Source organism: Olea europaea, chromosome 4 (genome assembly GCF_002742605.1).
Source record: "Olea europaea var. sylvestris chromosome 4, O_europaea_v1, whole genome shotgun sequence".
NCBI lineage: Eukaryota > Viridiplantae > Streptophyta > Magnoliopsida > Lamiales > Oleaceae > Olea > Olea europaea.
This window is the reverse complement of record NC_036240.1, coordinates 3,290,787-3,305,394: the sequence shown is the minus strand read 5'-3', so window position 1 is coordinate 3,305,394 and position 14,608 is coordinate 3,290,787. Positions and strand designations below refer to the sequence as shown.

Genomic DNA, 14,608 nt, shown 5'->3' with positions numbered 1-14,608 from the left:
TACGTCGATGATATTCAATAAATTATATTTCATTCACATACCCAATCTCGGTCCAAACTCGGATCAGACATCTCCTCGTCTGGGGTGTACGGAACGCCTAAATCCCGCACAAGACCCTGAGCCTCCTCTTCCATCGACGGCGTCAACTCAGGTATGACTTCAAGTTAACATATTGACATTTCAATACTTAACGATCATGTAAACAGAATTTTAAACTATGTGTTATATAAATCACAAATGCATAATACTTACCTGAGAATCGTCGAGGAGGGCCGATAACTATTTCTCAGTGGGACATCCCTCTGCTCGTTATGATCTGCAATGATACATCCGAGGGCAGCGTGTCTCCCCTCGTTGCGCAAAGCGGGCCCCTAGTACAGGGACTGTCTTACACACCCAAATCTGTAAAACATACACTTATTATGCACAAATGTAATATACTAAAATTTTAACTTTGATTATATTAAACGTTTACCTACATCGCTAAGGGCAATCCATATGTATTATATTTACTCATCGACCCCTGGGCCTCGAGTGTACTCTGGTGAAGACATATACAGTGTTTTCGTAGCATCTCCGGCCCCATGGATAGTTGTTAAACGCAACGATGTCGTCAACAATTTGCAAATGAAAAATGTCGATGGTAGTCTTCTTGTGATGACACCTCATCACACTCTCGAGGATGTAGACCAGCCCAAGCTTCAATCTATCTAGCATCTGGTCGCACCCCCTGATCGCGACCATCAAGTCGGGTAGAAGCACCGACCTATGTCCTTGGAAGTACGTCTCGAACAACCTATTGCTTCTCTCACTGGCTGTATCGTCGCCCGTAATCCTCAGTCCAGTGATCAATGTAAACTCAAATGTCGAGAAACTGACGACCTTGCCCCCGAGGTCGAACTGGAGGGAATCGCCGTCGACTGGCCTCAGAAGCCGACATAGAAGTGTATCGATGATCTGTTCTGAGTACTACACCCCTTGCAACTGGTACAGTAGCCACAAGAAGGACTGTCGTAGCATATCTCTGTGCTGATCATCGAACAGCTCCAACACAGCAGTAAAACTCTCAAAGCTACTGTTCCGAGTAGCCTTCCCCGTTATCCGTCTCAACTCCCCATCTAAATGATACTCCATCCTACAAAAATTCAAATGTTAGAGTATTGAACAATAGATAACGAAATAAAGCATAATCTCACAGAATCAAGGGAACCGAATTCTAACTACCATACAATACGCATTAAAATAAATTAGTTATAAAAAAAATTAATCACAAATATTACATTAGGAAAATATATTTAAAAAAATCAAATTAAATACATTTTCAAAAAAATTAAAGAATATAAATATTATTTAAATAAATTAGAAAAAAATCAAAGGTGAAAATAAAAGAACAATAAAAGGAACAAAATAAATTGTTAATTTCGGACAACATTATCTATTCAATTATTAAATTATATAAAAAAAAGGTAATTATAAAAATTACATAAATAAATAACATCATTATTATTTAATCAAATTAAAATAAATTAATTATAAATAAAATTAATCTTGTGATCATTTGGAAAATATATTTACAAACAAAAAATTTAAAATTAAATAAATTTTAAAAAAATGTAAAAAATATTTATATTATTTAAATAAATTTGAAAAAAAAATTAAAGATTATTTCATAAAAAAAAAAAGGAAACACACAAAATTGTTAATTGAGACGTGCTGGACGTCCAGGTCCCCAGGAGCCTATTTGGCGCTCCCCTATTGGGGGGCGCCAAATAGGCACCTGGACATCCAGGGGCCTGGACGTCCAGTTTTATTCTTGTTAATTTTAGATAATATTCAATTATTTATATTAAATAAAAGACAATTATAAAAATAAAATAAATAAATAACATAATTTAGTTTTAATGAAATAAAAAATTAAATTAATTACAAAAATTATAAAAAAATAAAAATTAATATATATTTTCCAAAAAAAATTGCAGACTGTTTAACAGTCAGGTCCGACTGTTAAGAGTCGGGTTGACTGACTGTTTTTTGACCGTCTTTCACGAAACTAGCCATATCGCCATTGTCGACGCCATAGAGGTCCAAAAATTACAAAAAAAATCACATTTTTCACCCCAACATGCCCACAATCTAACTACTCATGCTCATAAGATCTAATTAAACCCATTAAATATCATATTATTCAATAAATTAATCGAAACAAAAAATGTAATATTATTCCATTTTGACAAAAATCTGCGAGAAAACTAACCGGTATCGTTCTTTCCGGTGTAGATCGTGCTTCTGATCGGCGATTTAACTCACTACGACGTTGGTGTAGTTGGCCGGTGGTTGGTCGGTCAATTTTCAGGCGACTGTGCGACGGTTTGCTTTTTCGTCGATCGGTTAGAGAGTTTTTAGTTTGACAGTCACAATTTTAAAGGGTAAAATCGCCCTTTTAGTATAAAGTTTTTTTAAACTTAATTTTTTTTTTAATTCATCTACTGGGTCAAAGCCAATATCAAAAATTGCTACGGTCCCCATTTTTTCGTTTATTTCCTCCTCACTTCCTCTTTTCCAAAACCCTTAAAATCACCATATCTCTACGACTGAACCTTACCATTTCCACTTCTCTCGCACTCAAACGCACGCAGAAAAAATGGCCGCCGTTATAGCCCGATCAGTCCTGTCCGTCCGATCAACTGGTGCCACTGCTTCTCTTCTTCTCCAGAAACGCCTCTTCTCTTTACCTATTTCCAAACCCGGTTACATTCGTCCAGGAACCGGACCCGTTTCTTCCACACGCTCTGTCGCACCAGCTGCCTTATCCCACTCCCTGCAGGTTACTTCTCCTAACTTGACCCGGTACAACACGGTCAGATGCCGAGTCAATCGTTCCGGCTCTTCTTACTCGCCGCTGAACTCGGGGTCGAACTTTGGTGACCGCCCACCCACAGAAATGGCGCCGCTTTTCCCCGGATGTGATTATGAACACTGGCTTATTGTCATGGATAAGCCTGGTGGTGAAGGGGCGACTAAGCAGCAGATGATTGATTGTTATATTCAAACGCTTGCTAAAGTTGTTGGAAGGTTTAACTTTTATGCCTTCTTGATGTTGGATATTTCTTTATATTAATAGCCTGATATTCTTACTAAGTATATGATAATGTTCACATTTTGGGTAATGGAAATAATCTTCAGGCAAATTACATCTTTGTTTAAATTTTAATGCCTTCTTATCGTCGTTCTTTAACATTTTTGACTGTAAGGATTGTGATACTTTAAAAATATATATATATGTATCAACCATAACCATTTTGTTTTTAAAAAGTTGAAGCATTGTTACTCTTTTATTATTTTTATTCTTTATTATTTTTATTTTTTAGCCAAACACGCCATGAATAACTTTATCAAAGTTTGTTAGATTTTGGAAATTTGGTATCTTGCTGTGAAACACAGCGTCCTAGTTTCTAATAACCAGTTGGTTGGTTGAGAAAGGAAACTGTGAGACATGAAGTAATATGAATTTTCTTCTATGAAATGGATTTTATGATATTATATATTGTTGGATTCTGATTACCGGGTTATGGATTGTGTCTGGTGGTTTTAATAGTGAGGAGGAGGCTAAAAAGAAGATATATAATGTGTCATGTGAGAGGTACTTTGGATTTGGATGTGAGATTGATGAGGAGACCTCAAACAAGCTTGAAGGTTAGTTCTTGCCTATTGGCAAATGGCAATTGATTTTTTTCTTCTTCTTATGAATTTAGTTCAATTATTGATATGAATCAGACATATGATTAGGCTAAAACGGCTTTTTATATTGCTGTTTCAACTTTTTCCATTTTTGTGTAGGATTGCCTGGTGTTCTGTTTGTTCTTCCAGATTCTTATGTTGATGCTGAGAATAAGGACTATGGAGGTAATTCATCTTCTATGCGTTTCTTCCCGTCATAGAGGATTCTTATAATTTCTTTGTCGCTATGTCAGTGCTATTTGATTAACATACAACATGTGGGTTTGTTATGTTCATCCAATATGCGGTCCTGGCTTTTGATATTATGATATGTTTGCATTGTAATATTCATTCTAATTGTACCAAGTTGGCATCTGGTATATATACTGTGGCTGTGTCAATTATCATATAAACCTTATTTATTGTTAACTTTTATGAACTTCAATTTTCTAAAGTTTGAGTAAAATTCAAAACGGTAACTTCAGTTTAATAGAACAGGGCTTGGATATTCTGTTGTGAATTTCCATTTTCTCATTGAAGAGCTTTATATATTAATCTTTAGCATTTGAATTTAGCCCCTGTTTGATGGGGATTAAAATAAGATTTTGATAAAATTTCATGAAATGTGTGGTTGAAATGTGGATGTTTAGTAGATTTTGATGAATATGTGGTTAAAATTACTTTGTTGACTTTGACTTGGACTCTAGTGATGAGATTCATAATTTCCTAATTGTTTTTTACATGTATTTAATTTAAAATGTTTGCCACCTGTAGCTTGGTTCATTTAGTTAAGACTGAAAAGTTCTGACTGGACTTTCTGCAATCACTCAATGCCAGTGGGTTTTATTCAAGATATAATCGATGATGGAATGGAATATGCAATTTGTCAGTGTCCTTCCTAATATGGAATACTACTGGGTGGAAAATTATATTTGTTGGAGTATGCCTGTGTGTATTACTTAAACCTCTAAAACGACAAATAGTAACTCAAAATTTCTAATGGGAAGTTATTAAGATATATGGTGGAAGAACCACCCCTTCTGAATCGGATATGCTACATACCACTCTTTACCGATAGCTGCTCTTGGTACTATGGACAAGTAATGGGTTGCACTTTGTGTAGCAGAAAGTATTTCCATTTTCACTTATTTAACATAAGTCCTTTTATGATATCAGATTGATGGATCTGAATGTGATTTAATCAATCATTTTGCATTTTGTTAGTTGCAATACAAGAATGTTCGATCAAAATAAAAAGAATTCCAGCCAGGGTCCAGAACCTGTCAACCTTTTGATGATGCGGTCCATAACATTTTTTTTTTTTACCCTGGGTCCCTAACCTTTGAAACGGTTCAACCATTATCCTTAGCTGATGGAAATGCCAGTTTGACAATAACAAAATCAGTTATTTCTTAAAAAGACATTTGTGCACTTATTTTAAATTATAACAGAAGAATAACAATAAAGTAAAAAAATTAATAAATTCCAGTTCGGTTTAGATAAAAATCAAATTTTTAGTAAATTTTGATATTGATGGTATGTGTGGTTGAAAAATTTTGGGGTCCCGTGAAATGTGCGGAAAAATCAATGGTTGACATTGACTTAGATTTTAATTAGCTTTTTTAGTTGAACTAAATAGGGGCTAAGAGTAAGATTAGAAGAAAATAACTAAAGGAACCTCCGTCCCCCCCAACCCCCCCCACACAAAAAAATAAAAAAAACCCCCCCCCCCCCCCCCCCCCACCCCCAAAAAAAAAAAAAAAAAAAAAAAAAAAAATCCATACGCATCGACACTGTCCAAAAATGCTGTCACAACTCCACCATCCACTGCCACACCACTCACAAGCAGCTTGCCATTGACAGTTTGGGGATGGAAGCCTTAGATATCGAAGATCCCATGTTCCAACCCAATAAAAAAAAATCCCATAGTCACCGGATTTGTTTCGAAGTGTTTCGTCTATATCACTGTCCTGAAATTTGCGACTTCTTTGCTTTCATCATTTTAATTGTCCTCGTCCATGGTTGTTCGAAAAGGTTGCTGAGGCTTGCAGAGCTTTTAAGTTGAGTTCATATCGGGGGCTATTTTCTTCTGCGGATTTCTGATTCTTTCTTGTCATTCTATGTATATCTAGTCCAAATGCTTGATAAATTGGGTCGTCTTTTTTCTTAATTTTGTAAGCATATATTTGTTTGGCTAATGTCCTTGTTTAAAATTATATATGAAGAAGATGTAGATTTTAAGAAAATTGAAAATTGTGGCTTAAATTCATTTTCAGGTCATTGATGTACTGTATTTTGTATATAAAAGTTCTCAAGTGGTATTGTTTCAATGTTTACTTGTAAAAGAAAATTTGGACTACAAGTCATATTTGTAGCATATTTATATTGTCCTGAAAGTATTTTGAGCACCATTGCTGTTGAATTGAGTCTTGAAGTCAGGTTAGATATTAAAACATTACTATGTAACATAGCATTTGAAAGGATTTGTTTATATTTTCCTCTTGATACGAAGATTAAGAATGAGATATATTCTTAATATATTTTGAGTTTTTCATTGGTTCACCAGCTGAGCTGTTCGTGAATGGAGAGATAGTTCAAAGGTCACCCGAGAGACAAAGGAGAGTGGAGCCTGTACCTCAGAGAGCTCAAGACAGACCAAGATACAACGATCGAACTCGTTATGTGAGGCGCCGTGAAAATAGCAGATGAACAGTGAAAACGAGTCTATGCAGAGCCTAATTATATGATATTTGGAATGGGTTAACATCAAGGGGTTGTATGTTGATATTATTCTGTTGCTGGATTGTTGTGGACCTGTATGTCAATATTCTAAGTGAACTCTAACTATATGTCAAGAATGCTTGAGCCTGTTTTCTACTCTTGGAATCTTTAGTTTATAGAACTGTTTTCCATGGTGCAATCTACTCTTTGTCTGTAAGTTTTGATTCAGGGATGAATTTTTTGAAGTGATCTGGGAAAATGAATCAATAAATTTCTGATCAGTATATACCTTTGTAAAATTATCATCAGTAGTATCTAATCTGATATTTGCTTGCCTTAAAATTTGTTTCTGCTGATTGTATTTAGGTCATGTTTTGCAAGTTGAATTATGAACTCATCCCTGTATTTGATTAAAGAGGATGGAGTGCCTGGTCAGAGCATATCCTTAGCGGTATCTCCTTAGGTTTTGAACTGAAGTTGATGGAATTGAAAGCACATTGGTGAACACACGTGATTTTTGTAACATATTATCTTTTAATCTTGTCTAGTTTTGTCTATTCTTTTGGATAGCATAAGATTCAGGTGTCCAGAGAAAATCTAGAAGTGAAAAAATATAGAACTACTTGTATGGTTTTATCTAGATACTTTGGCAATCTATTTTCTGGGAAATTAGTCCTACCCTGTATGGTCCCTTTCTAGTTTATTAGTCTGGTTTAGCACTCTTTCTCTTTGAGCATTGAAATTCAGAGTTCGATGGCAGAACTAGAATAAGTTTAAGAGTGCTTAGTACTGTATCTTCAGTGTGGTTTAAATTGCAGTCAACAGGTCCATAGTAGTTTGTTCTTTACTGAAGAAATATTGGGAGTCTAACTAAAAGCACGAATATGGGAAAGGAGTGGCTACATTTTTACTCAGCATAATTTTTTTCGCATCTCATAACATTGAAGTTATTGGCCAACATTTCTCAAGTGAAGAAAAAAAGTTGTAGTCTTGTTCATTATGCTGTCTAATCCAACTTACTATTGCATATGGAATTGCCGAGGATGTTTCATTTATGTTTTTAGTGTTGCATCCCACATGGAGGCTGGAGCCCAACGTTTCTTGTTCTTAAATTTTGGAAACATAGGGTACGGAGAAATGATGAGACAGATTCATATGCAATATTATTTTACTATAAAAGAATTGCTTCTTCAATCCAGAATTATTGTTTGCCATAATGCATGATAAAAACGCTAGATGCCAAAATCCATAGAATGGGGCTGTTTGGTTTTTAGCACCTAAGGGACCCAGTAAAGACAGTAAATTTATTCAACACAAAGCTAGCAGGCAAAAGGGATAATCCGTTTTCTCGATCAGGCTATTTAGTTGGTTCTTCGCTTCTTGCCAAGTGCTACCATACAGAACGGATTATGTGTTTTGGACATCGGATTAGAAAGGATGGGTAAAGAGGCATCTATTATCCTTGCTAATGCTAATTCTGTGTAGTACAATTTTCATTTTTTATTAGGGAATCATCATAGTTAGTTTGCTTGGTTCTTCACTTCATACCACACAATTACCATGCAGAAAGTTTAAAAGATTTGGGATTGCAGCTGCAAATATCCTGAAACATATGTTCATTCAAATTTCAAAGTTAAAACCCTAAACTTTTGATGCGTCCAGTCCAATCCATTTTAATGCTATGCACCAAACATGTCCTAGACATTTCAATTTTCATTGTCCTTTAGTATTTTTGCACTGTTGACAGGGAAAACTCATGGTGTAGAATCATGTCCAAATCCTCTGAACCAATATTCAACATACCATGTGCTTGATGACCTACTATCAGGTAACAAATTTACCACATTTATCTATTCCATCACAAATTCATATGCAATATTACAATAAGAATTACTACTTCGTCTTCTTCTTCCATCCAGAAGAATTTGTTTGTTAATGAGGGCTATCTGTGCAATAAAACGCTAGAAGCCAAAATTTGTAGAATAAGACAAAGGGCAGTTTGGTTTTTAGAACCTAAGGGACCCTGAAAAAAAGTCATGGGGAAAAGTGTTGCATACCCTAACAGGCAAAAGGGATACTCACTTTGCTTGATTAGTGAATCAATAGTGTTTGTCTGGCTCTTTGCTTCATCCCAAACACTACCATACAAAATAGAAGGGGGTGATATTTTTTGTATGCTGGATTATAGTGAAACCGCGACATACGGAAAAAAAAAAAAATAATAAGGTGCAATGAGATCATTCAAATCTAAGCAGAGATACATTAGAGTTGCTCGTCTTAAATTTGGTGCAATGAGATCACTCACTATGATTTGCTTTCACATTATCAAGATCACTGGTTCTAGTTAAATGCTGGTAACAACGATCAAGCGTTTATTTATTCAACCAAATATTAAGAAATTGTTGAAATCGTCTTTTGGTTCAAAATAAATAACCATATTTTATTTGATCAACAAGCTTGTTGATTCAAATATAAAATCTAGTTTAGATAGAATGAATTTTTAAAACTCCAAGGTTCAAATTTTTATTCATGATAAACTAGCCAACATTGATGTTCTAGTTCTTGCTTCTAAAGAAAATGAGGAACCATCTTCGAATCAAGCTACATTAATAAGAATTAGACAAAATTAATATAAAGTGACGGTTCCATTTTATTATTTATTTATTTATTTATTATTATTATTATTTTTTTTGCATAATTCTGTTCAATATTATGTACTGAACAAAGTATGTTTAAAAATAGTATACCGATACATAGACATAACAATATCATCCCTGCTTCCTCGTAAAAGAATTACATGTTTTTACCCATCATTTTTAGGTCAGTTTTAACATATGGGTATATGATTCTATGCTATAAGACTGGACCAAATTATAGTTTAGGACTTTCTTGAAAGAGAACTAGGAGAATATTTCTCTAATATCTATGCTTAGAAAGTTTAATTAGTCAAAAAGTAGCTCTAGGTTAAATTTTATTATTATTTGTAAGTTTTTAAAGTGGAAAATAAGAAAGTTACTTATTTTGATAAAAGAAAGAAAGAAAAAGAAAGTTGGCTCATGAGTTGGCTTGACATCGAAAAAAGAAAATATTATTTTCAATTAAAAACACACACACACACACACACACACGTGTGAATTGTAAATGGCTTCACGAACCAACTTGGATCTTCCACCAATGGATGAGTGAGTCGAGCCGGAATTTTTGAAAATGAGTTGGTTTGCACTTGACTTATCCCATATACTGGCATTAGCTAGTTCGTGTGATAGGTTGATCCAAACTCGACGGTGAATAAGTCAAGTAGCTCAATTCGACCCTTTTAATGTCCCTAAAGATAGGCAACTATCATCAAATTCAGTTCCCTATTTTTAGAACATTTTGTCTGGTAATCAATGATATATGGCACACCTTTTAAGCTTCTAAACAATTTAAAGTAGCAATAGTATTTAATTAAACCAACTTGCTTATTCATCTAGCCTAAAAAGCAAATAGACTGAATATTTGGACCAGAGTAGGTATCCCAAGGATGGTAAATAAGCCTTTTCTCCAACTAATTTATCTTACCTAGGTATTTATTTAAAAAAAAAAAAAAAAGATTGAATCCCAACCTTTGAACTCCAATCTTGAGGGCCCCACCGTCCCGTCCCGTCCCGTCCCTAGAGCTTTGTGAAGAAGGTAAATAGCAGAATGTGTCCCAACAGGACAAAAAATAAGAGCTGAAACGTACACTGCGCCTACAAAAAGTCAAATATCATGTTTTAGGAATCGAAATTCCACACCTAGGTATTTATTTATTTGGTGTGCACATGTTACTACTTACCTATAATTTACACTACCCGTATGATATTCTTCTCGTCAAAGTTATCCTTCTCTCCCAAAAATTAAAAAAAATAAAATTGATTGATTTATAAATTGGAAATCAATGGATTTGAAAGCCGTATTTCGACCTAAGAAGAAACACAAGTCAACCGATTTAAAAAGTGCTTTTTCATTATTATTGACAAATAATTTGATATACCATTTTTTTGCAAATAAATTTATCTTATGCATAATTGTTTCCTTCGATTAAGAGCATGTTGAATATACTTACCTAAAAGTAAATTAAACTCAAATTTTAAGTTGCTTATTTTACGAATTTGATTTTTTGCATCTATACGGAGAAGGAAAAATAAAAAGAAGAATCAATGATTAATCCCAAAATTTTCAGCCTATGTTTCAAGCATCTTTATTCGCATGCCAATGCCAATTGTATAACACGCGCCACCACAAAGGCGTATTACAATGAATATAACTAAATACAAAACATTTTATTATAATTTGCATCATTAACAGCTAACACTAATCTTAATCACCGCCGTTTTTCTCGTCCTGCCCTTATTATTATTATTATGTACAATCATCTCCTTAAGGGGAAAAACTTCATTAGACTTACATTAGAATTCCATTAAAGAAACATTATGTTGACACTCGTCAAGTGACGGAGACCATGTGGGAGAAGATGCGAGCTTTAACTTGTGAAAGTACTCTTTGAAATTAATTTCAGTTCCATGTTTAACTTGCTCTTGCGTTAAACTTGTCTCGTCTCTTAATGGCAAAAATGGTGGTCGTACAACTTCCGTCAACAAATTCCAATTCAACCCGCGAAAGAACTCGTGCTCCTTAATCTCGCACGCCCCTCTCCGATACCCAAGGCGGCGCGTGGGTTCTTTTTCTAACAACTTTCTAATCAAGTCTGTTAATGGATTGGGCTTGCCAAAGAATTCCGGTTGGCCCAATAAGATTTTCTGAAATGTGGTTTTTCTGTTCTTCCCTTTAAACGGTGTCGTTCCATATAACATTTCGTAGCCTAGCACACCAAGAGCCCACCAATCAACGGCGAACTCATGGCCGGCGCCGCGTATAATCTCCGGAGCGACGTATTCCTCCGTGCCCACAAATGAATTAGACCGCTCATTCGCCGGAAAATCATCTGGCTTCTTTCGGCTAACCGGCGACACACGGGAACTTTTCACCTTCTTCAACCCTGTCTTGTTATTGTTGAATGCATGCTTTCCACTTTTCGAAATAATGAAGCGCGTGAATTTTCCAGCGAGATGAGTGTACTTTAAATTCGCTGGCGAATTTTCCTCCGGAGAAGTGTAATATTCCAGATTATCTGGTTTTCTCGGAGCTAGGTCAGTCGACAGGTCGAAATCCGTTAACATCACGTGGCCAGATTGTTGTACGAGGATGTTTTCCGGCTTCAAGTCCCGGTAAACAATGCCTTGTCTATGGAGTTGTTCCAAAGCACAAATGATTTCCGCTAAATAAAAGCGGATGACTGCCGGCGAGAAGACGCGGTCGTTTTGGCTGTACCGTAGCACGTTGAGGTCACCGCCGGGGCAAAACGGGATGGCCCAGCAAATGATTTCATGATTTTCAAACGATCCAAAGAGGTACGGAAGAAAAGGGTGGTTGTGGAGGCGGCTGAGGACGGAGATTTCGTGGCCGGCGCGGCCGTAAGTGTGGCGGAGAGAAGATTTCTCCACCACCTTGAGGGCGAAGGGGCAGCGGGCCAAGGGGTCATTTGACTTGTGATGGACGAGGAATACCGTGCCCATAGCACCTTTGCCCAGTAATTTTATGGCTTGCAGGTTGTCCAAATCTAACAACTCCGGCGGCGGCGGAGCTGTATAGGTGGCCATTGCAATTTTTGGGAGATAAGAGAGAATGTAAGTGGGTAGATGTGTTTGACAGAGAGGAGGTATATATACACGCACATGCAATGGCACACGAGGTGATCATAGAGAACAGAGAGGAATGGCAAGTTTTGGTTATGCTTGAAATCAAGTAAAAGTTGCTTATAAGTTATTTCTAGTCCATGGCAATTAAAATTAGAAAAAAAAATGCATTTTTGATCTTTAAAAACTAGCAAGTTAGTTCATAAAAAAAGTTGAACCCCAACCTTGAGGGCCTTCACCGTTCCATCTCTAGAACTTTGTGAGGGAGGTAAATCGTGGGATGTGCCCCAACAAGTTAGAGAACAAGAGCTGCTTGTACATTGCGCCTACAAAGAGTCCAATTTCATGTCTCAGAAATGAAACCCCTACACTACGACTGCCAGTAAGGCATAAAATAACTTCATTACTGTCCTTTGCACCACTGGACTATGCCCCGAGGCACTAGCTAGTTAGTTCATAAGTTGGCGATATAGTTGTGTAAGTATAATTGTTCTTCTATTAAGAGCATGTTTGACAATCATTACGGTAGAAAAAATGAGTTTTAAATAGTGATTTTTATAAGAATGTATATCTAAAAGTAAGAAAAAAATTTGGTGTACAATATTTTGTTTTGTGAATGTATAGTTGTAAATGAATTTTTAGCAAACCATAAAATAAAATAAGGGGTGTCAAACATGCACAAAATACTCACCGACTCACATAATCAACTTATGTTCGATTTTGTATTCAAACTTGATTTGACATCTAAATTTGTAATAAATCATATTTTTATGAAGGTCTAGTTGTGATTGAACGAAATTTGGATAGTTTACCCCTCCATTTTTAAAATTCAATTTTCAATGAACCCATTTTTAATCACATATTTAATGGTATCCACAAATTTTATCAATTTTTTAATTACACATTTCATTAACTTTTATCAAAATATGCTAAAATACTAATTTTTAGATAAATCAAAGTGTAATTATGTTTGTGCAATTATAAGAAAATATTGGAAACTAACTTTCTTCTTTTTAAAGAATAAGGACTATCTTGCCACTTGAGCAATAAGTTGGGGAGAATTGGTGAAATTTTTATGCTCGAATTCTACTCATTGACAAATAAGTCTTTTATTTTATTTTATTGGAATGATTTCTTGTATTATTGTCGATGTATTTAAATCTTGCACGTGGGTTGCACACGTGTTGATTTTTTTATTATAAATTTATTAGGTTTCTTACTTGCAAGACATGAAGTTTGACATTTGCAAAAGTTCAATTAATTACAACTCATCATCTTAAATGTGTCAAGGTTTTTTTAAACTGATGAATCGTGCGTAGTATTATTTAACGGAGTGAATTAAATCTCCAATCTCAATCACTAATGTTTAAAATTGATTTCGTTTGTTAAGATACAGAGATTGATTGAATATGTTATGCTTCCCCTTATGAGATTGATCATGTGAAAGCCAACAGCGAATTCGCCAATAGTGGTAGCCAGCTAAACAAAAGGTTACGGAAGGCCACACTCAACTTCGCATCACCTCTTACAAATCATTCTTTTGAGACGATTACGTTATGCTTTTAGATGCATCAAAATATTATAATTAAAATAATTAACAAAAAAGTCCCTATCATTTACATTCATTGCTAAAATAGTTTCTATTGTTTTAAATTTTACATTTGCACCCTTATTTCAAACCTTTATTGTAGAATTGATCATTTCCGTTATGTTCCATTAATTCAACAGTGAAATAAATGCATGGAATTCACTCTATTATTTGAAAAGAGTATATTAATCAAGTCCCCAAATTGAACAAACCAAACCCAAACTTCACTTTCCAAAATCTTCCAAAAGGAAGAAGCAACTCTTTGAACACATTCCACTGCCACCTTCCTAATGCCATTCCGACACCAGCAACTACAATGTTGAAGCTCATAAGTTTTATTTTCAATTTCTAAAATGGGTAGTGGTTTTTGTAAATTGATTTTACTCAAGCAACCCATTCCAAGATGAGGATTGCTACCCAATCAACGATCATAGCATAGATTATATCATTTGAAGTGCCCTTTTGGTCATGTCAATTTATTTTGTATTTTTCCATCTGGATATGTATGATGGTTGATGACATTGTTGGTTATCATGGTATCTACGCTGGAAAATCTATGTTTTGTTTCAGATATAATTTTGACCTCTTATCCTGTTTCAAATTTGGATTTTAAAAAAAAAAAAATGACAATGGTGTAGATTGAGAATGGAGAAAATTGGAGTTGGTTTTCGACATTGCTGAGAGATGACTTGAGGATTCTTAACCCCATGGATGGACATTCATTTCAAACAAATAGAAAAGGCAGTGGAGATACCAAAATATTTTTTTGATTGCTGCAGCCATTTTTGTAGATCTTACAATTTTTGTCTAATAGCTCAATGCAAGATACATAATAGGCAGTTTAGCGTATCAGAAATATTGAGAT

At 35.1% G+C, this 14,608-nt stretch overlaps 2 protein-coding genes across 2 annotated transcripts; one reads left to right on the top strand and one right to left on the bottom strand.

Annotated features, from left to right (window-relative positions):
- The first annotated feature begins 2,537 nt into the window (after positions 1 to 2,537).
- LOC111393311 (multiple organellar RNA editing factor 2, chloroplastic-like) lies at positions 2,538 to 6,724 on the top strand. The gene is made up of 4 exons (XM_023018775.1): positions 2,538 to 3,072; positions 3,596 to 3,693; positions 3,838 to 3,903; positions 6,284 to 6,724. Exons 1-4 carry the CDS (start codon positions 2,642 to 2,644, stop codon positions 6,424 to 6,426), a joined length of 738 nt encoding a protein of 245 aa, XP_022874543.1. The 5' UTR covers positions 2,538 to 2,641; the 3' UTR covers positions 6,427 to 6,724.
- A 3,899-nt stretch (positions 6,725 to 10,623) lies between these two features.
- Positions 10,624 to 12,210, bottom strand: LOC111393310 (serine/threonine-protein kinase UCNL-like). Its single transcript, XM_023018774.1, has one exon. The coding sequence runs from the start codon at positions 12,117 to 12,119 to the stop codon at positions 10,869 to 10,871; it is 1,251 nt and encodes a 416-aa protein (XP_022874542.1). The 5' UTR covers positions 12,120 to 12,210; the 3' UTR covers positions 10,624 to 10,868.
- Between the last annotated feature and the right edge of the window lie 2,398 nt (positions 12,211 to 14,608).